The sequence below is a fragment of the Dioscorea cayenensis genome, chromosome 6 (genome assembly GCF_009730915.1).
Source record: "Dioscorea cayenensis subsp. rotundata cultivar TDr96_F1 chromosome 6, TDr96_F1_v2_PseudoChromosome.rev07_lg8_w22 25.fasta, whole genome shotgun sequence".
Classification (NCBI taxonomy): Eukaryota; Viridiplantae; Streptophyta; class Magnoliopsida; order Dioscoreales; family Dioscoreaceae; genus Dioscorea; species Dioscorea cayenensis.
Window position 1 is genome coordinate 7,072,180 of NC_052476.1, and position 24,267 is coordinate 7,096,446.

Below are 24,267 nucleotides of genomic sequence, written 5' to 3' on the forward strand. Positions count from 1 at the left end.
GGTTTTCACTACTTTGTTGTGTTGGACAACTTGCATTTGAGACTGTGATAGAATAAAAACTTAAGTAAAAATTTATTTTTGATGTTATATTGATCATGTGTTAGACAAAATATCACATTCCAAAATCATAGTATAAAAGCATATAAATAAAAGGAAATCCTTACAATCTTGTCCCTAGTATCATCAAAGGACTCCTTGTAGGTTTTGTTCGGTTTTCTTTTTTGAGTTTCAATAAAAAGAGCAATATTAGTTGCTACCTCATTGTTTTCATTTGCATCTTACTGTTTTAATTCCACAAAAAAAAAAACATAAACATAACTTTCATTAGCAAGGACTTGTATATGATCCAAAAAGACTCAAATGTAGCACCACACATAGCAATTATCATACCAACAAAAAAGACAATACAAATAGAAATAATTTCAAAAGAATACAAAATTAAATTCATCGATGATAGTAATCATAATAGGTATAGTGAAGGTAACCAAAATAATACTAATCATAATAAGTGTAATCAAGTTAACCAAAACATTCTTAGAATATCAATTTAAAATAAAAACATAATTTTCATTAGCAAGGACCTGTATATGATCCATCAAATGTAGCACCACACACTAACAATTATAATACCAAAGACAAAACAATAACAAATATTTTTCTATTCTATTATAGTCAAGGTAAATTCATTGATGATAATAATCATAATAAGGTATAATCAAGGGTAGCAAAAACAATACTAATCATAATAAGTGTGGTCAAGATAATAAAAACATTCCTAGAATATCAGTTTTAAAATACGAAAAAAAAAACATATGTACACTTACCATTTGTTTTCATTGATGATACTAATTATAATAGGTATAGTCAAGGTAACTAAAATAATACTAATCATAATAAGTGTAATCAAGCTAATCAAAACATTCCTAAAATTTCAAATTTACATACGTACACTTACCATTTGTTTTCTTATCCTACCAAAACTCTTTTTGCCCGCCGTATGCATATTAATTTGTCTTTTTCGATTATTTGCATTTATTTCAGTGATTCTCAACATAAAGATTTCCATTACTATTAGCAAACCTTGGAGAAAGTAGTTTTGACTTTATAAAGCAATTAAAAACTAAAAATTGTTATACCTTTGCATTTGTTGAATTCCAATAGTTTAAAAGTTCTTTGAATTTATCTTCTCTAATATTTTGTGGGTGATTTAATGTTCTAAGCTTATAAGTCTGTACTTATAGTAATGTTCATTTTTCACCCAACACTTATATACTCTCCAATCATCTCCAATAGTAGCCAGAACCCACTTTTTACCTTCTTCAGGGACTATGTATTTTTTCTGCATAAATAATTACATTTAATCAAATTATAAAACAACATGGCAAATGTTTAATATGAAAAGAAATAATTAGATAACAAACAAGTAAGATTCTTATAAACCTAAACATATTCCCATAATGACTCTTTTGTAGGCATTTTGCGCCAATTAGTGACTATAAGGGGTGCAAGTGTTGAATTTAGAGCCAATGTTCCTAAGAAACTGTTGAACTCACTCAAAGTCTTATCATCAGGTCCTATTGGCTTGTTTAATTCATTAAAAATATATTGGCTTTCGATTTTCCTTAGACCGTGTATGAACTGCTTGCATTGCTGTTTGCCCTCTCTTTTTCAGTGTAGAAGGACTTGCATTATATATACATAAATATGATTATATATTGAATTTAGTAATTGAACCTGCTGAGCTTGTAATTGCATCCTCAGTTGCCACTGTTGCAACTATTGGTGGAGGTACCCCAATTTGCATGGTTGAATTTTGATTTATTTCTTGTTGATTTTCAGAATCTATATGATCTAGATCTTGTTGCTCAAGCCCAATCCTCATTTCTTGCTCCATTTGTACTTCATGTTCTTGATCATGGTTTGTTTGTGTAGCTTCCTCTAATGCATGATCTTATGTGTGTACTACATTTACATGAGCTTGACTTCTACAGAGCTTACGTTGTGTCCGCAAATATGAAGCAATAGTCCCTGGTTTCACAAACTTCTTTGTCTTCTTCATTATTAATATTCAAAATTTTTTTGCTCACAAAATTTTTCTGCACTTCCAAACATGCCAAAATCAAGTCAATCATGAAAAAATATATACTATAGCAAGTAATGTGTCAAAGAGTACTTAAAAAAATTTTCTGCACTTTTAAACATACCAAACCTAGATATATGGCATATAATGTTGGTTAAATTCAAGACATTTGCTCTTAAAAGTGTCACAAATAAAATTAGTGAACAAAATCATTTTAAATAAAAATCTATTGATAGTTTAAATTCATTATTTTTCAGGAACAAAATCATACCTAATAGAATTATCGTGAATAGCACTTGAAATAGCTAGTCTCAAGGAACTTTATGTGAGCTTCGTGAAACTCACCCCTACAATAAAAGAAATAAATATTTTCAGATATGTGAAATTGTCAACTCATCCCTAATCACATGAAATTATTTTGGAAAAAAAATCACAAATATTATTAGCTTGAAAAGAACACAATAAACTAAATATGCATTAGAATAAAAATGGAGACATGCAAGATAATAAAACCAAAAATTCACAACATCATTTAATATCAACCATCACATTTACAAAAACTAGATATATGATAGAAATGAGAAAGCTTTTCTACTCATTAATATCCATCCAATCCCAATCAGTATCATCAATATCTGAATCTTCTTCTATCTCTTCATTTTGTTGGACTTCTAACAAATGTGAAGGTATATCAATAGTTTCAACATCTTGATCATCTCTTACCCAATTTATAGATTATGTATCATCATGTGACTCACCAATATCATGTGACTAGCCATCAATCTCACTCCAAAAAACTTGCTCAATATTTGGACAATTTTCCTCTTCAAGGCCATTTAAATCTCTACAAACTTTTTTCCATAACATAATGTAACCCGACTTCAATAGGATCTTCAATATAGAACACTTGTTGTACTTGTGAAGCAATGGCAAAAGGATCATCCAAGTAGCATAACTTGTTAAAATCTACACAAAGTGAGCCCATAATCATCTTTCACAACATAAAACCAAGCACATCTAAATAGCACAACATTGAACTTGCCCCAACAGTCAATTGCAATTATTTCATCTATTGCTCCATAGTACGTAACATCTCCAACAATTGGATTTTGATCCCTAGGACTTGAAAAACTTGGAGTTAAAGCTTGTAAAGTAACTAATCTATTTTGAGTTTTGCATCTTGCATCACGTTTTCTAGTGTGAAAATAAAATCCATTGATGTAATACCCTATATATTTGATAGCAACTAGATTTGGGCCTATAGAGAACACATAATATAGTTGGGTACACATTCATTCTTCACCCTTTTTTCAAACCAAAATATAAGATCTTGACTGTGCGTTTGTGCTCTTTGCCATCTACTTGATTTACTTCTTGAGTTTATCAAGTTTTCGTGTTCTCTGTATTCATCAAATACAAACATATTTAAACTAATTACAAGTCATACTACTTAAAAAGAGAGAGAGAGAGAGAGAGAGAGAGAGAGAAAAAAAGCACACAAAAATCTTTTAAGAGACATGGTTACTTCTTACTTGATGTATTTCTCCACTTGTTTCTCTCCACAATTGAAAAACTCATAACGATAAGCTTGTGCTAAGGCCTCTTGGTCCAAAGTGAAAGTCTTGCCAATATTTCTCTTATTCCCCACAATTGGATAGCCAAGCTTAGGGAAAATAGGAGATGCTTCATCATCAATTGTAACCATATTAGTATTCTTCCCATATCTGTTGAATCTTGTCTTTACACCATCATGCATATATCTCGAGCAAAATACCAAGCATTCCTCGGCTAGATACCCTTCCGCAATAGGTCCCTCTAGACTACTCCGATTATAATCAAAAGACTTAAACATGCATAAGTTTTTCTCAATTGGAAACATCCAACGATAATGAACCTAGCCACCAAGTTTGATTTCATTTACCAAATGAATAGTCAAATGCACCATTATATCAAAAAATTTGGGATGAAAGTCATTTTCTAGACGACAAAGAATTACAATAATTTCCTTCGGCAACCGATCAAGATCCTGCATCTTCACAACTTTATTACATATACCCGGAAAAATCATCCAACTTGATTAAGACAATGGCAACATTTTTAGGCAATGTCTTCCTCACAGCAACCCCAAGTAAATATTGCATCATAACATGAGCATCATGGCTTTTATAGGCTATAATATTCTTATCATCCAATTGCACACATCGAGAAATATTTGATGCAAACCCTTATGGTAATTTTACATTATTGAAGACTTTGCAAAAAAGGGTTTTCTCATGTGGGCTCATAGAATAAAAGCTTTAGCATATTGAATCTTGTTGCATCCATCTAATCGAGTAGGTTGAAGCTCTTTCCTTATACCCATTTCTTCAAGTTCAAGGCGTGCTTTTAGATGATCTTTTGTTTACCCAACCAAATTTAATAATGTCCCCACAGATTGTCCCAAACATTTTTTTGAATGTGCATGACATCCAAATTATGGACCAATGTATTTTTCTCCCAATATGACAACTAAAAAAAATGGACTTTCTCCTCCATGGATCATTCATATCATGTGTCTTCTTTTTTTGTGTCTTGCCAAAAACATTCAGATGATTTGATAACTTTTGTGCAACATACAAACTTGACAAATGGATCGGGGCATCTCTCAATTCCACAGTACCATTAAACGATGTATTGTTATGACACCAAGGATGATTTTTAGCTAAAAATCTCTGATGACCCATGTAACATATTTTTCTACTATGTTTCAAATATTTGGAACAAGTCCCATAATTACAATAAGGACATGCTAATATTCCTTTAGTGCTCCATCCTAATAACTTAGCATAAGCTGGGAAGTCACTAATTGACTAATAATGCCATCCGCATGAGAAATGTTGTTTGCTTGTGGCATCATATGCTTCAACACCAATTTCCCATAAGTGCTTCAACTCTTTAATCAAAGACTGCATGTAGATATCAATGTCTTTACTAGGTGATCTAGGACCAGGAATAATCATAGACAAGAAAATATATTCAGACTTCATAAAAACCAATGGTGATAAATTGTAATTGATTAACAAACCAGGCCATGTGCTATGTGAAATGCTAATCGTTCAAAATGGATTGAACCCATCACTTGCAAGTCCCAACCTCATATTGCGAGGGTCTTGAGCAAACTCAAGATACAAATCATCAAAATCTTTCCAAGCTTTGGCATCAGCTGAATGCCTCAAATTTCCATCATTCGAACAATCTGTTGCATGTCATCTCATTGCAGTAGCTATCTCTTCACACATGAATAACCTCTGTAGCCTAGGAGTAAAAAGAAAGTATCATAAAACCTTAGCAGGTATAGTGGAGGATTTAGCATTATCATCTGCAAATTTGTCCTCCAATTTCCACCTAGAAGCACCACATACAATCATACAATCATTTGGGCATGCATGTATTTTTTTTGTAATCAAGACTCAAATCTCTCACTGGCTTCTTAGCTTCATTAAAAGAATTCGGAATTGTAGCATCAGGAAAGGCTTCTTTTAATAAATCTAGAAGGTCACCAAATGCCACATTACTTAGCCCATGGAGAGACTTGAAAAGATATAATCGAACAATGAAAGAAAGCCTTGAGAAACTCTTACACCCTAGATAAAGCTCCTATCGGCCTTCCTCCATTAACTTGTAAAATTTCTTTGCCTCCGTATTTGGACCTTCACAAACCCTTGGGAGGTTTTGCTCTCCAATTGCTACATCTATATACATATCTTGCAACATATCATCCATGTCATCAAGAGGATCAAGTCCTTCATGACTATGTGATGGTAATCCTTCAGAATACATTGACAATCCTTCTCCATGGAATACCCACTCAGTATAGCCTTTTACGAAACCATAGACTATCAAGTGTTCTCTGATTGTTGCTCTATAATACCAATTATAGTTCAAACACTTTTTGCACGGGCAAATTATTTCTTGTCCTTGCGCGGTCCTTTGAAAAGCCATATCTAGAAAACCATCACTCCACTAATATTTGCCTCACTAGCTCTTGGGAGAGCCATCCATTCTCTATTTCTATTACTCATCACTTTCAACTATTTATAAAAAAAAAAAGAATTTCATGGGCATTAAATATATTTATGGGATATAGTAATTAGAAAAACTAATTCATAAGAAATTGTAAATAAATCACCAATAAATAAAAATTAAAATAAATAAAAAATTAAAAATTAAAAATAAATAAATAATATTAATATGTAATTAATAATATATAATATATAATAAAAAACTGCTTAGATAATATAAAAATACATTGACATAGAATTGCTTAGATATATATGTATATATATATATAATATCCATGTCATATATTTAACTCTTTTAAGTTTTATTTGATTTTTTTAAATTAAAATACAAATTAATGTTTGATGACATCTACAGTTATGTCAAAACAAATCATATGTCATTAGTGGCTCTAATCTTCAGAAAAATATTAACAAAATAAATCCCAACAAAACATAATTGGGAGGATGAACCTTTTCTAGAAGCTTTGCTTGCTTTCTCAAACATCTTGTCTTGTACTACACTTACTGAATAATTTTTTATAACTATTTGTGATATTGTTTCTAATTGCCATGAAGGTCTATGCACTTTTTTTATCAATTAATTTTTTATTATAGTGATATTTAGTTCATCAATTTGGTCAAAAACATAACTGATAATGGTAAATGCTGTAAGATCTTATGATATATGAATCAGGGGACAGAAAATCAAGCCCATTCATGTAGTTTGTGTTTTTTTTTTAATTAAAGTATACCTCTTTTCCCAATCGGTCTTCCAAGTGATAATGATAAGGATGAAAGTCTGCAATATGATCCCGGTAATCACACCACCCCAAATTCCTTTGCATTGCACAAAAAATAATAATAATAAAATAAAAGGGGAAAAATCCAATTCATTCTCTCCCTAATCCAATTCAACTAATAGTGGAGAAGGGAAGTAGAGATTATAAACACCTAATAGAACAGGTTGTATACAGTGGCGGACCCACATGGTCGGCAGCTCGGGCTGGCTGGCCGAAAAACTTTGGAATATCTCTGTTCGGACCATTCGATGAAGTTTAAGCCTGGGTTGAAGTTGGGACGCATTCCAGGCTATCAATTGTCCAACCGTCGTTGGGCGGAGCCGTGAAAGTTCGGAGGAGAGGGCAGAGAGGCCATGGTTTGGCTACCGCCTGCCAGCCTGCCGGTGAGTAATTGAGTGTTGAGAATCTCGGATGCGCTTTACTGCTTGAGAGTTGAGAAGAAGAAGCCATGAGGGCTATGAAGAAGTTGTAATTTTAAAAAATTAAATCGTTTCACTCAAGGTGAAACACATGTTTCACTTGAGTCGTTTCACTTAAATAAATTGTTTTTCTTATTTTCCTCAAATTCAGAAGCCATTAATTTTCCACCAAAATTAAAATCCCTAACCTTTTCCCCAAATTTTCCTCCTAGCTTCTAGCAGGACCACCACCAATTTTGTTTCACTGTTGGCCACCAAAGTCGCCGTCACATTGCCTCACAGCTTCTTCTCAATCACAAGGCCACTGCACCAAAGTAGAGACTCAGAAGTATGTTTTCCATTCATGCTTTTTTTCTCTACTTCTCAGCCTCCTTTTGCTTATGTTTGTGATAATTCCTAAGCAGCAGAGCTTGTAGTAGACTAGCAGACCCGTGTTTTCATTCTCCTTGATTATCCCTGTAGTTTCAAGCTACTGCTGCAATTTAGAAAATTAGAAAAGTAACCATGATCAGACATGCTTTCCTGTCATTCCTGATGTGAATGTGAATTTGAATGCTTCATGCTTGCTTACATAAATGAATTATTTATCTTGTGGAATGAATTGTATGATCACATGATTCACATTCATGCATCATAATTCTTAAAGCTTCTCGGAACTCAGAAGGAATGGATTAAAATTATGAAATAGAAGAGGTGAGACCGTCATGTTTGATGCTTGAGAGACGAGTTGAGAATGAATGATTAATTAGATGCATAAAAGTCGGTCTTTCATCTATGTGCCAGCTGCCAAAGAAATACAAAAAATCTATATATATATATATATCTAGGGTGAGATGAAGAGTGCTCAGGAAGTGACTAGCATAGTTGCCAGAGACCATCCATTATAAAAGATCCTTGAAATAGTGCACCCATTAACTTTCTTTTGTACCTGTCTTTTTTCTAATATACACATGTGTATCAACCATTGGTTTGACCTTTATGCTTTCTTCTAATGTACCTGTCTTTCTTCTAATATACACATATTGCATATGTCCCATTGAAGAAACTAGTTAGTTTATTCATCTACTATCTCTAGTTTGTTGAGATTATTGATTTTCGAAATTGTTAATGTATTGAGATTTTTGTATGGTGTAGGTTATTTAATATGGACAAGTTTTTGACTAAAAGACCAAAAAGCACCGAGTTGAGTGTTAAATATAATAACGCGACCACATCTTCAAGTCCGAAACGAGAAAGAGTTGAGTTTGATCAAAATAACCTAATCGCGGATCCCGCGCTTCCAATGCCGATTGAGAAATATGATGCCAACATTAGAGATGAGGTGAGAGCGATCTTATAGTATCAAAAGGTCCTTGTCAACCAAAGACTCGCAACTTTCCTAAGAAGAAATATGGAAATCAAAATAGGTGTTTCAATCTTTCATGGTTTGATTCTTTTCCATGGCTAGAATATAGTGTGGAGAAGGATTCTGCATTTTGCTTGTGGTGTTATTTGTTTAAACCAACAACTTATGGATTGCACAGTGGGAGGGATGTGTTTTCCAAAACGGGGTATAATAATTGGAAGAATGCAATTTCTACTTTCAGAGATCATGAAGGAAATGTTGCTAGCATTCATAATTTTTCAGCTGATAAATTGGAATTGTTCAAGAACTCACGACAAATTGTCACACAAAAGATCTCGCAACATAGTTCAGAAATGGAAATTGCTTATCGAGTTAGATTGACAGCGGTTCTAGATGTTGTGCGATTTTTGTTAAGACAAGGTTTAGCTTTTTGGGGCATGATGAATCTTCAAGTTCCAAGAACAAGGGTAACTTTTTGGAGTTACTCTATTGGTATGGTGCACGTGTTGATAAAATTGCCAAGACATTGAAAGCAAATGCTCCCGTGAATAATTAAATGACTGCTTCAAAAATTCAAAAGGACTTGGTGCATTCTTGTGCTGAAAAAGTAAGATCACTCATTATTGAAGACATTGGTGATCGGATTTTCTCACTTATGGTTGATGAAGCTAGAGACATTTCAGTGAAGGAACAAATGGCTATTGTTTTGAGATATGTTGATTCTCGTGGAAAAGTGATTGAGAGATTTTTTTTGTATAGAGCATGTTTCACACACTTCATCCAAGGTTTTGAAAGAGGCTATTGATAATTTATTTGCAAAATATGGATTGTCCTTATCAAGTTTGACGAGGTGAAGGTTATGATGGAGCTTTTAATATGCGAGGAGAATTTAATGGCCTAAAGTCACTCATATTAAAGGATAATCCATGTGCAAGGAATGTTCATTGCTTTGCACATAAACTTCAATTAGTTGTCGTTGGTTTTGTGAAAAAATGCCTATTATCAATGACTTCTTTAGTTATGTGATTATGATTGTCAATTTGGTTGGAGCATCATGTAAAAGGAAAGATGAACTTCGACAAAGACGACATGTAAATATAGTTACACATATAGAGAAAGGTCCAATTTCTAATGGCAGAGGCCTCAATCAAGAGACAAGCCTTGCAAGACTTGGGGACACATGTTGGGGATCTCATTAGTATACAATACTTCGCCTTATAATGATGTGGCCAGCGGTAACGGATGTTGTTGGAAATATTCATGATGATGGAACTAGCCCTAACCAACAAGGTGTAGCTTTAGGTTTGATTGATCGTATGGAAAGACTTGAATTTGTGTTCATATTATTTTTTTATGAAAAAAGGTGTTGGGTATAACAAATGTCTTGTCACAAGCATTGCAAGAGAAAAATCAAAATATAGTGAATGCTTTAGATATGGTTGAATGTGTCAAGTTTAAGTTTCAATCATTGGGAGATGATGGATGGGATGAATTGTTGGCTGATGTTTCAGAGTTTTGTGTTAAAAGTGATATTGAGATGCCAAATAATATGGAAGATATCATGTTGGTCCGAGGTCATCCAAGACATGAGAAACAAACTACAACATATTTGCACTACTATAGCGTTGATGTTTTACACTCGGTTAGTATTTTTCATATCACTTTCACTTTATTTTGTTATTAAACTTTACATTTTTATTGATTAATATGTTTGTTTTATTTATTTTTTATGTTAGGTTCTTGATATGATTATGTAAGATATGAATAGTCATTTCTCAGAATCTATTATTGAATTGCTTTCTTGCATAAGTTGCTTTGATCCAAAACAATCATTTTCAAAATTTGATTATGTTGAATTAGTTCGTATTGCCGATCTTTATCTTGAAGATTTCTCATAAATTGATCGAATGGCATTGGTAGATCAATTAGAGATGTACATATGTGACATGAGAAAAAATGTTGATTTTTCTTCACCAAGAAGCATTGGAGAACTTGCTATAAAGTTGGTTGAAACAGAAAAACATGTCAGATATCCTCTAGTTTATCAGTTGATTGAGTTGGCGTTGGTCTTACCCGTTTCCACTACTTCCATTGAAAGAGTTTTTTCAACAATGAATATCATCAAGACCGATTTGCGTAACAAAATGGAGGATGATTTCTTGACTGATAGCTCGGTTTGCTATAATAAGAAAGACATATTTAATGAAATTGATAATGAAGATATTTTACAATTTTCAAAATATGCAAACTCGTAGGATTCAATTGGCACATCTTGATCATAGCAATAACAAGACTAGCTCAAGCATTGGCTCGTAGTTTATATTTGTATTTTTCATTTTTATTTCAGTTACTATGTATTGTATTTGAACTTTGTTCGTATATTTATTATTAATATTGAATATCAACTTAGTTTGTATTGTCCCTTTAAATTTGTCATTATATTTTATAATTAATATTGAGCATTAGCTTTTGTTTAAGCCAGGGCTGGATCAAATTCCTGACTCCCCACAGGTTGTATGCTTCTGAGAAAAAATTGAAGCACAAAGGTAGTAAGCAACTTTGCTCACTCTCTAACAAATTCATTCTCCATGAAAAGTTTGGGGAAATCCTCTTTTGTTACTAAGATTATAATCACAAAAGTAGTCTATATGATCAGTGATATGCTTGTGACAACAAACACTGAGAACTTCGCAGCTTTTGGATTCCCAGCTCCTAGCTCATTCGAGACTCAAACATTGTTCAGAACAATAGAGGAGAATCAATGAGTGATAGAAAAGAAGAGCAATAAATATATGTAAAATCAATGAGGCATGGAAAGACGACTGACTGGTATATGTTCATTTGAAATGCAGTTGAATATCAAGGAGGTCAATGCCTCATCGGAAGAACAAAGAAATAATTAAGTTCTGCATAGAGTATTTCATTGAATATGTGATTTCTGATGACATTTTTATTTGGACATCCTTGACACATAAGTATATACTTCATACAACTAATAACAAACTCAGAGTTGGAAGTATACATACATCTCCAACAAGTGCAGATGCTAAGTTCCATCAAATAATTTTGGAAGATTTAATCTATAAACTAATTTTATACTATATACTTCCCAAACAGAAGGAAAGAATTAATAAATACATTTATAGAGTGTCCTTTAGCAAGTTAACAAATACTTAAAGGCCAACAACATATATATACTTCACTATAAAACTATATCTATTTATCTTGCACTTATTTCTGCAGATCTTCATGAGAGGTGGTAAACTTGTTCAACAGGTTTTTATTTAACTTACAGAAAAGCAATTTTTATGACTAGCTGTAGAAATGAAAAGAAGTTCAATAAATAAAATCGCTTGGACATAAATCATTTCCATGTAGATTGATAGTGAAAACCATAAGAGATGATCTTTGATTGAAACACTGTAGGATGTGTTGAGTTATAAGCTTGGTTATAATCTTTTATGCTTCAATATTGAACATGAGTGTAGTAATTAGTTTGGTACAATGATGAAATATTTCCTGTTAAACGGCCTGATGACTATTCCCTTCTTTTTTTTTAATGCAATTTAGAATAAAATCCAAATATTTAAAATTCTGTTGCACTCTATGCCTTCCTTTTTCTTGTGACTATCAGTATGTTCTCTTGATCCACAACATCTTCTCATCTCCTGAAATTGCATCTATTTTCTTTGAGAGCTCACTAATGAAAGTGTCATTATATACGAGGACCTTAAAAACAGCATGGAATCCAATGTACCCATCTATATCTCTATCCATCATCATCATCATTTTTTTTTGTAATCTAAGGCATGGTTGCAGTTGCGCTCCATTGCAAGGTTAAGGAGGTTTTTTATTATTAAATGAAGGACAACCTCTCACCAGTAGTGTTAAGAGAAGGAACAAGCCATATTGAAGAAGCAGCTCATGCTATCTATGCAATTAGCTCTGATATTCTCCCATTCTCACCTCCTCTACATTCTCTATTGCTACACAATTTGTTGTACCCGGTCCAAATTTGGACCTAGGATCTTCTCTTATTTCGGTAAATGTATTAGGGTAAAATGGTCATTTTGCATTAGTAGCTTTTTACTAGATTGCACAGTAGGTTATGTGCGAAATCCTGCCAAAACAGGGGGCAATTCGGTCATTTGGATCTTTGTTTTCATTCTTGTGTTAAAGGGGCAACAGGGTAATTTGGAAAAATAGAAAACATTGTAGCAGCCCGTCACTGTATCAGTCCGTCACTGTAGTAGTACACTGTAGCAGCCCAATACTGTAGCATCCGAGAGTTATCATTTAAAACCATTCTTTTCTTTTCCTTCTTCTTTCCTTCTCCTTCTTTGCTTCCTCATGCCGGCTGATCACTCAAAAATTTAGAAACCATTTTTGGCGACCAATTCTGGTGAACCAACACCGAAAATTTATTCCCCATATTCTCTTGAGTAAGGTAAGAGCCTTTATCCGAGTTTTTACCATGTATTTCTTTCATATTTCCATCGTATTTATTGTTTGGGAACCTAGACCAAACCCTTAGGTTATCCATGATTTGTTGGAGTTTTTGTGCTTAAAATGAAGCCCTAGATGGTGTCGATTGTTATTCATGAGAATTGTGGCGAAATTTCATCGTTTGAGTTTGTAAAATGAGAGCAAATCATTTGTAAGTTCGGGTTTTACTGTAGCAATCCCTAGCACCGAAAAAACTTTTGCCTTTTCTTGTATTTCTTTCATTGAACTTATTGGGACTAGGTTTGCTCCAATTTGAGATCCATTGGATCCAAAATGACATCATTTTGCCCTATAACCCGAGTGTTACATGTCTAACATGTAACATCACATATGCATGCATATTAGTTTTGATGTTTAGTTTTGATTGCTTCTTGGGTTTCATGCTTGTGTTTAGGTGGTGAAACATCTCCTGAGAGAAAGAAAATCGCCGACCAATGCGCGTGTCTCCATGCAAGACGACATATTCTGTGAGTGGGTTATGTTATGTGCACAATTCTAGTTGAGTATCGAAAATATTTTATTTGGTTTCGAAAATGATTTCCATGGCTTTATCTTATTTTAAATTACTGTTACATGGGTTTAAAATAAAGTGAAGGTGACCACTGGAGACTATGATTTATTTGGATGACTTGTGGTTTATTCTTCAAAGATCATAAGAAAATTTACTGAGGATGTAAGTGTGTTACTTGAGGTTGAACTTGAGAACATACATGCTTGGCGGATGAATGGAAATTGTTGATTATTACAACGAGTTCATTGAGCTTAGGTGTTATAGGTGAAATTGATTATGTATGTTCAATGGATGATTTAATCTCCCTAGTGATGTATAATTCCTAAAGTTTTGAGGCATGATGTCATAAATATGGTACATGGAACTTGATGGAGCTTTGAATGTTAAGGTATATAACTACACTAGTACATTGGAATTAGAATGACTTGTGGAACCTTATGCATGATCTTGGGTAGTTAGTGAGGTTGATGCTAATATTTTATTTGCAATATTTAAGAACCATGAATGACATAATTATACTTATGTCGTAGAATTATCAAAGTTGATGAGGTTTGTTCTTGTGAGCATAGTGTAGGGTTTTTAATTGTAATGTGATCATAGTGTGGTATCTACAGGGTGGATGTCAGTGATTATGATTATTATTTTAAATGGAATTTCTTTAGAAGGTTGATGATGAATAGCTTGAGTTATATATGACAAGTGTTAGATTACAAAACTGAATATTCTTGTGAATTTCTAATAATATTTTGATTTAATGCTACTAAGAGGAGATAGTTAACTTTTGAGTATTTTGACAATGAGATTACTAATAGATGAAGTAAATATTGATGTTGAGGTAATGCCACCATGATAAGATTCTAAGATATGATTGAGGATAAGAAAGGGTTGAATAGTAAAGACTTGTGGAAGTAAATACATGATGATGTGTAAAGTAGGATTGGATCAATATGTATATTGGCATGTGTAAATATATGTGACGAGATAAACATATTTTCATGACTTGTAAAGGATTTAGATGTTGCGATTGACTAGACTTTGGGGATTAATCTTGTATTTGGAGGAAAACTTAGTGAGCTGAAGAAAGAGAAAGCTAGGATGATCCTAAGTAACTTGATGTTTGACTAGACCAAAAGCCATGCTTGTTTAGATGACTTTTTATTATATTTCAAACTCAATGTTTCCTTTCTTCATTGTTGGCATCTGCTTTTAGAAATGATTTGTAAAACCTTTCGCTTTTATAAGTATGCTTTTGATATTTATGGTTATGAAAGACAAAGGGTTTTCATTTATGAATGCCATGTTCTTCTGGATTGTGGATATTACAGTGTATTTAATATTGGTTGGTTTTGTTGTCTACAACAATGTTTCAATCAACTTGAAAAAGCTTCACATGTTATTGTGTTATTCTTGACATTTGGACAGAAAATGCTTTTGAATGTATGGCACATCGGGATCGGAATACTTTTTGAAAGTTTATATGCATTGTTATACCTTTGACATTGACTTTGTGAAAATAATGTTTATTTCCGAGATGTGAATGCTTGTCCTGGATAAAGACCCTGTGATATGATTTATACAGAATGTATTATTGCTACATCTACATGATGGTTTGGATGGTGACGACGGACTAAGGCTCGACTACTACAGTAGTGGGTCCCCACGGGCCAACCTTTAGAGGTGGCGTGGTGGACTTGAGTGTAGATTTGTCCAGATCAGGTGGGAGCGTAGAGCCCTGATTGGATGATACATCGAGATCCCAGGGTCACCACATGGGACCGGTGGGCCAACGTGAAGGGTGCGAAGACCTTGATGACTCTTAACTTAGTCGCGACGGTGGCTAATGTTGGAGAGAGTGTTTTAGGCCATTACTTATTTGATCGAGATGAAGTTTTAGTATTTAAGGTTAATCATATTTTCTTGCAATTGGTATATTCGAAGTGTGATCTCTTGTATAGCATGTTTTATATCTTAATGCTTTTTGAGTATGTATTGTGCAGAATTGAGGATTTGTGATTATCGAGGATTTTATTTGTTTGAGTTGGTATTTTTACTCATTTTGGGAACTTATATCCAGGCATTTGTTTTGTACATGTTGATATTTTGTCTATACTCGTGAGAACCTATGTTTCAGTTTTTAAATACCAAGGTTTTATATCTTGTACTTTCATTGTGTTGCAAATGTGAAACGTTCCAGTTCATTTATGTTATTGTAAAATGTGTTTATTGGAATTCATCGATTTGTTTTGATATTCTTTGAGATTTGTGCTAACCCATTCACTGAGTGACTATAGTTACTCACCCCTCCTCCTTTCCAGGTTTTAGTGGTTTGGGTCTTCCTAGCGAGGCTGAAGTGCTTGGCAAATTTGCATCCCAAGTCAAGTTGTTTATTTACTGTAAAACAGGTTGCATTATGTTATTGCAGTGAATCCACTAGTGTTCTTAACTCTGTGTTTGTAATTTGTATGTCTTATACTAGACGGTTGACTTTTTGAGTGAAAGTCTTGTTTTTGGTATCTTTGTTGTTGTGGTGTTGTTTAGTAGGAGTTTGTGAGCCTTACGATGACTCGAGGGTTGAGTGGTGTGTCCCGTCCTCGGGATCATCGTGGCGGTTGTCACGTGGCGGGCCCGCGGGTCTGGGCGTGATACAATTTGTGATCCAAATGTTATAAGAGTAATACATCAAGAGGCACATTTCTATTCTTCACTTTGATGATTATGCCCATTTTCTCATATTCTCCAACATCCATGTAAAGTGTCCTCATCACATTATAAACTGATGGATCAGTTGCAAAGCCTTTCCTCTTCACTATATCAACCATAACTTGTTCTTTTTCATTCTTGCCTTGCCATAAACATTTATAAGAGTACCAAAGGTTTGATTGTTTTTGAAGACTTATGATAGCTATATATAAGACATATTCTTCAGCTCTTGAAATGCCATGCACCTTGGCAATTAAATCCAAACGTATTGCCAGGTCACTAGAAGTAAAATTAAATTGAGTTCCTTTGGTACCCATCCATTCATAAACCTCAAGAGTAAGATTAAACCTTCTGAACTTGCAAAGCTCCTTGGCAACCCGTCAGAGCTCCTTCTTGCCAAGCATATTCTCTTCAGCCTCCCAACGACGGAGCATGCCCAAGTCCCAGCAGACTCAAGGTTCTCCATCATGGCAATCTGGCTGGTAAAGCGAGCTCCATTTCAGCACCTTCTTGTTCTCATAGTCAACGGTGCCATACTTGTGGAGATCGAGCATCAAACAAGGGCGAAATCTCGTCGGCGGCACAACGGTGCAGAGGTGCATAACTCTCCATGATTAGACAAGAAGCAAGGACTGTAGAAAAAGGAAAGATAAAGGGAGGAAACGGCCGTGCCGGCGGCCGCGACGGCGATGAGATGCATCGTCGGAGATGGAGCTTAAACTCTTGTGAGGGTTTACAGGGTTGTGTGTGTGTGTGTGTGTGTGAGAGAGGCACGAGGCAACATATATATAGGAAAATATCCTCATGTGCATATCCGTTTTTAAATAAGTATTTTGTTTAAATAACGGATATTAATAGATAAATTTTTTATTTATTTAGCATGAAATATTTTTAATGGATTATTAACGAATAACATAATAAACGGAAACTATTATGAATAACCAGAATTTTATTTTCAAATTATCATTAAAAAATATTTTTAAATTATTTAATTTAATTTAATTAATGGATGATTTTTTTAATTTATTTAAATTTAAATATTTTAGGAAGTATTTGATTTTTTAAATAATGGATAATTAATGGATATATAGTTTATTTATTTAGCTTAAATCATTTTAATGGATTTTTAATGAATAACATATTTATTTATTATTTAACTTAATTTTTTGAGTTGAATTTAATTAGTTTAAAATATTAAGAGTGATGGAGACGGATGAGAGAAAGAGAGAGCAAAAGGGATGAGATGGTGGGATGAGTGGCGTCCCACCAATTTAGAGGGATGCCACTCATCCCATTTTCGGATTTGGGGGCCGTCCCCATTCAGTTCCATCCAGAAAACTCAAACACCCGGATGGAGCTATAGGCCTAGATATCCCATCATTATCCTGGGATATCCATGATACCAAACACTATCTAAAAGAACATGGCAACATGCTATCCTTGAATATTTTGTCCATTACGTGCATGAAAGTTTGAAAAAGAATGCACATGAAAACTAAAAAAACATAAAGAATGAGGTGGGACCCGCTGAATAAAAATGCAAGGATGTTCTTGGGCATGCTCATCATGCAGAATAAAGCCCATCAATATTTTATTTTTGTAAAGAAAGATGTACTTTTCTTTTGCTATGGGAATCCAATTGTTTTCTATGGACTTTCCCATATCACGTATCAAGCAGGTGAGCTTTCTCCAAACTCTCTATTTTCTCTTTTGAGAAGAACCAAGATTTTTTCTTTTTCTTCTTCTCTTCGTCCTCCCAGTATGTTGGGAGATTTTTTTTTAAAAAAAAATTTGAATTAAAATTTTTTTAAAATTTAAATTTCAAACCCCTTTTTCTCTCTCTTTTTTTAATTTATTTTAAATCAATATATTTTAATATATATGTATTTCTTTTGATCATTTTTTTAATTTTTTAACTTTTTAATTTTTAACGTCCTACTCCTATTCGGAATAGGATAATGAATAACTCCTTTCTTACTTATCTTTTTCCCTTCTCCTACTCTTATTCAAAAGTAAAAGATAGAGCTTAATATTTTCTTAACTTTAATTAGAAATAGAACATTAAATTCCTAATAGAATTAGAAATTAAAAATTCTATATAAACATAATTAACTCAAACTAACTTATTTTAAATAAATAAAAATTTTACTCTAACTTTATTTTAACAAAAAATCTAAGCATATTTTCATAAAAAAAATATGTTTGGTTTCAAAACAAACTACTAAAGCATTATAAAAGTAATTAACACATTATATCACCAATTTCAAAAAATTTTATCAATTTTTAAAAAGTTGATATTTTTAATTAAAATTTCGTTAAATTTGAAAATTTTCAAATTTAATAGTGAAAAAAAAATCACATTCCATATGGAACGTGAGATTATCAATTATCAATTTGGTAATCGCATTTTCAATAATATTGATCAAATTATCACATTCCAGATATATAATAATCTCACTTTATATAACCAAAACAAAATAATATATCATTACCTAGTTCATATTCTGGGTAATCTAATAATACCCCTAATTAAATCACTCTAGATGTTTACTATTTAAATGGTGATTTAATGAGTATTACCTAGAGAATTGTGCACAATTACTATTATTTTATTTAGTAGGTTTGATTATTGTTTTGGATTGTTTACATTTTTTGCTATTGTGCATAGAATCATGGCTTTGACGCCCCTATATTTGAAATGTATAGATGATTCTAGATTTTAGAGGAGCAAATTTCGATTTATTTAAAATTAATTAAAATCAAATAGTTTTAATTATAATAATTTTTTATAAGTAGTAATATTTTGTTAAAAAAAATCTAATTATTAAATATTTATATTTATATAATTAAATAATGTAAAAGCAGTTATAACACGTTCCATTGTCCGAAGTAACCAACCAAGCCCGTCTTCTCCACTGAGCTCGAGCAGCAACAATGGCGAAGAAGAAGAATCATCTCCCACCACTGTCCTTCCTCGCCGATCGCTGCTCCTCCATGCGCGAGCTCAAGCAAGTCCACGCCCTTATGATCATCTCCGGCCGCATCCTCTCCGACAACTACGCCGCCAGCCGCATCCTCTCCTTCGCCGCCCTCCACCCTTCCGGCCACCTCCCCCACGCTCTCTCCCTATTCTCCCACACACCTCACCCCAACTCATTCATGTTCAACACCCTCATTCGCGCCTTCGCCTCCTCTCCCACACCTTCGTCTGCCTTCTTCCTCTTCTCTCATATGCTCCGCCTCGGCCTCCCACCCGGCAAGCACACCTTCCCCTTCCTCCTCAAAGCCTCCGCCAACCTCCGCTCCTTTCCAACATCCTCCCAGATCCATTCCCATGTCCTTAAGCTCGGTCTCCATTCCGACCTCTACGTCCTCAACGGCTTGATTCGCAGCTACTCATCCTGCGGTCTTCTTCGCGTTGGACGCCACCTGTTTGACGAATGTCCTGAGAGAAATCTCCTCCTTTGGACCACTATGGTTTGCAGCTACGCCCAGAACTCCTGCTCTTCCGAAGCCATTATGTTGTTTCGATGCGATGATGCGGGCCGGGGTTGAGCCTTGCGGCGCGACACTGTCCTCTGTGCTCTCTGCGTGCGCTCGTGTCGGTGGGCTAGAGCTCGGAAAGCGCATACATTGCTTCATTGAAGAAAAAGGGATTGATTTGGGAGTGATACTGGCCACTGCTTTGGTTGATATGTATGCCAAGAATGGTGAGGTTTTGTTTGCTCGGAAACTGTTTGATGAAATGCCTGAGAGGAATATTGCTACTTGGAATGCTATGATTTGTGGGTTGGCACACCATGGATATGCTACCGATGCGCTTGAGCTGTTCTTAGAATTGGATAAGGGAGATATTGCGCCGAATGATGTGAGTTTTGTCGGTGTTTTATCAGCTTGTTGCCATGCTGGTTTGGTTGAAGATGGTCGTCGGTTTTTTCATTCAATGAAGGTGAAATACGGTGTTGAGCCAAAGTTGGAGCACTATGGATGCATGGTTGATCTTCTAGGACGGAGCGGGAGATTGGCAGAGGCCGAAGAGCTTATCAAAGGGATGAAATGGAGAGCCGATGTGGTGATATTGGGAGCGCTGTTGACGGCATCTAGGAACCATGGGAATGTCGAGATTGCAGAGAGGGTGGTGAAAGAGATGCTCAAGCTTGATCCCAGGAATCATGGAGTTTATGTTGTTTTATCGAATATTTATGCCGAGGCAGGGAGATGGGAAGATGTTATGAGGTTGAGGAAAGTGATGAGGCATGAAAGATTGAACAAGATCCCGGGAGCGAGTTATGTGAAATGACAATGGCGACAATGGCAATGTTGGCCTAGTGTTATCACTGGCCGGGGATTAAGATCTTGTTCCTCAAGTAGCCATGATAATGCATAGAAAAAAAATGGCGTTAGAAGATTGTGGGTACATAGGCTGATATAGGTGGAAGTGTTTCGACCCAAAATTTGTTTATTTTGGTTCTTAAATTAAAAAAAAAATGATTAAGAGATTTAAATTTATTTAATCTTTTGATTAAAATAAATATTTTTGTGAGTCTTTCACCTCAACAGGAAACCGTAACATAGGATTAAATAATGGAATAGAACAACAGTGGCAAGGGGTGAAGAATCGTAGGTGTTTAACAAAAACTAGGGAGACCAAGGGAGTTAGTTTTGGAGCAGAATGTATTTAAGGGGTGTTCAACAAAGAAGATGTTTATTTCAAGGATCAGAATTAGGGTTAAAATTTTAGTTGGGTACCATACAAATAACTTTTTTTCGTTTTGAGTATCAAAGTTTAATTTGTTTCTTTTGGGATACTCAACTTTAATTTATTATCAATAGGAGGGTACTCACCAGTGTCTGGTGGCAAAATGCTGAGTTGTACGCCGGAATGAACACGTCAGCTTTTACGTGTCACATCCTTCGCCCAGTCATGAATGCCACATCAGCGCAATGCCATAAGCCACAACTTATCCACATCATCCGGCCACATCAGCCATAGAAAAAGGATCCTACTTCATCCATCTTCTCCCCTTTTCCTTCTCCTCCTTCATCCGAACGGCAGAAACTCTTTAAGAAGCATCCATCTAAAGAAATTATGTGCCTACAACCTGCAAGAAACCCAGCTCTAAGAGGTGATAGACATACATACATTGCTTGGAACATTCCTATAATGCATCTGAACATAATGGTTGATCCTGGGTGGGTTCTTAGCAACTCAAGCCTATAATCATAGAGCCTCTTCATCTGATCTTCCTCATCACCCTCTAACAACCTTTTCTCGTGACACAATAACACATGAAAAAAAATTGAAAACAAGTAGATAGTAATTCATATTATAACTAACTCATATGCAAGTATATGATAAAAACAACAAATTACGTAGTTGCAATGGCTTTGGCCCTCCATGCAGTGAGTCTACTTATATCAACACACTGATTGCTCCTGGCAGCTTGAATTATCCCTGCAGCTTTCCACGAAGGGTCTACTCTAAATTGTTCCAAGTAGTTGTGAGCAATCCACTGTGCATTGACATGCCTGTTTTTGTGGTCTTTAGTGCACTCATGTTTTAGATATCCTGATTTAATTTGGATTGTATTTTGATCTGTAGCCATTGGTGAAGCCCATAGGTAGAAAGGACAACCTTTTTTGCAAAAGGCTTTGCACCTTTTACTATTGTTGGGTCTGAACTTCATCACGCATCTGTTCTTAATACCATAGTTTCTTACCGCCTCTCTAAATTGCTTAAAAACTTCTAAACCAATTGGGGAGCTTAAGAAAATTGGTAGAAATTTATGTTTTTTATAAAAAATCAATGTGGTAGCACATTTCATTAAGCTTTATCAAATAAAATAACATGAGATCCTTACTTCCCAGAATTCTTAAGATAATAAAAAAAAAATAATAAAGCTGTTGCAAAACTGCAATTCACCATAAAATCAATTAACCCATCAAAATTGATGTTTCCCTGTGTAAAATTTGCAGTTTTAATAAAAATCCACAAGCTGAAAATATAATTTTATTCATTTGTAGTTTATAACAAAACTGCATATTTCATTAATTTTAGCATATATTCCAAAATCTGATAATTACAAAGATGCAACTATCAGTTACATTTTCTACCAAATTCCCTTAACAATTGTTTAGCATCTCCACCCAAAAGATATTAGCCAAAACATTACAATGTGTTACACACTCTAAGATTTCCTACTATAGCCAGGAATAGAACCACTGGCACCTCCCAATCCTGGTGGCAGCCATATATTTCTTCTATTGGCTGCAATTCCACCTAGATTCTTATCTTCAATAGCTTTGTTCCTCACCCTAGGCCTCAACACTGAACTTCCTGAGGTTGTAGGGGGTTTCTCTGATGGGTTTTTTCTTTTTCTCCTTGCAAGCTGCTCCACAACATTGTATTCTGCAGTTGTTGTTTTTGTAGGCTTCTTGAGAGCTTCTCTGGATATGTCTTGAGATTCTTTGAGGCTAGTTTTGGATATCTCATTATTTTTTCCTCCCTTGGTATTTAGCTTTTCTCTTCTCACCCAAGTTTCATGTATAGTAATGGGTCTCATTTCAAGTTGAATTGGTTGCTCAGGTGCATTGATGACCTGCTTGTCATACAAGTGCATTAACATAATACAGGATTTGAATTGCCTTCATAGTACACAAAATTAGAGCACATAAAAGAAATACCTGTGTGACATGTTCCCTCATAATCTGAGAACAACTGCATCCATGTGGTCATTCTTATCACCCTGCCATACAGCAAAGTTAATTTGACCTAATGTGAAGTATTTATTCAATGTATTTTAATTCTTATTGAAGCACTCACATTAATGCCTGTTACTACTCCAGAAGGTTGTTGATATGCCTGTCCCACATCCTTTTTCATTAAATTGAGCAATTAGGGCCAAACAGACAACCATAACAATGGGAAATCATTAACTAAATTGATGATATACTCACCTCTGTGGCTGCTTCCTTGGATTGCCTATCTTAGGGTCCATTGCCATGCTGTTCCTTTTGCTGTAACATTTCCATATGTTAAGATATTTTACAGTAAAGAAAGAATAAATAAGACAAAAAAAAAAATCCATTAGTTATATACCTACCTTCACTCCATGATACCTCTTATTGTGCCCTTGAATACGACATATGCTACAAGTGCTTTTAACACCCTTCCTACTTACCTTTCCCTATGTAAATCCTATTTCTTCTTCACTTGGATCCCTTCTCCTAAGCATGGGTCTTCGGCCTCTTCTCTTTATTACAGGCTGTGGGGGAATCATTGGACCTTGATCACTTTTTGGCCAGCAATTCTTATCTTCTGTTGGACTTAATATGTGGTTGTATGTTGCCATAAAAGTACTGACATTGTAACAATCATCTACTTAACTCTCAAGGTTGTTGTTATTATAATACAATGCTGATATTGCATGAGGACAGGGAAACCCAATTAGTTCCCATTTTCTACAAGTGCATTTTTTCCCTTTAATGTCTACCACAAACTGACCATCATTGCCAAGAACTTGATACTTATCCCCAACTGACCAAGTTGTATGATAAGAGTAGCTCAATTATTTTGCTTTCTCTAATTTTCTAACAATCCTTGGACAATACATGGTTGCACAACCTTGCATGGCATCCCTTTTTCTTTGAATTCTGATCATCAACTTGGTCCTAATCATCTCATTCATAGCAACTATTCCCTTGGTTCTTGCTTCCAATATTAGACTGTTAAAACACTCGCACAGATTATTCAAGAGCATGTCACACTTAAATTGGGTATTAAAATGTGCCCTACTCCAATGGCGTGGGTCAATTTTTTTCATAAATTCATATGCTTCTGGAGACAGATTTTTTAAAGCTTCCATT

The 24,267-nt window shown here is 34.6% G+C and overlaps 1 protein-coding gene across 1 annotated transcript; it reads left to right on the forward strand.

Moving 5' to 3' along the window:
* The first annotated feature begins 19,304 nt into the window (after positions 1-19,304).
* LOC120263343 (pentatricopeptide repeat-containing protein At5g06540-like) lies at positions 19,305-20,893 on the forward strand. The gene is given in 2 exon segments (XM_039271201.1): positions 19,305-19,917; positions 19,919-20,893. Coding segments are annotated over 2 exon segments (1,365 nt in total). The 5' UTR covers positions 19,305-19,335; the 3' UTR covers positions 20,702-20,893.
* Positions 20,894-24,267: the final 3,374 nt, after the last annotated feature.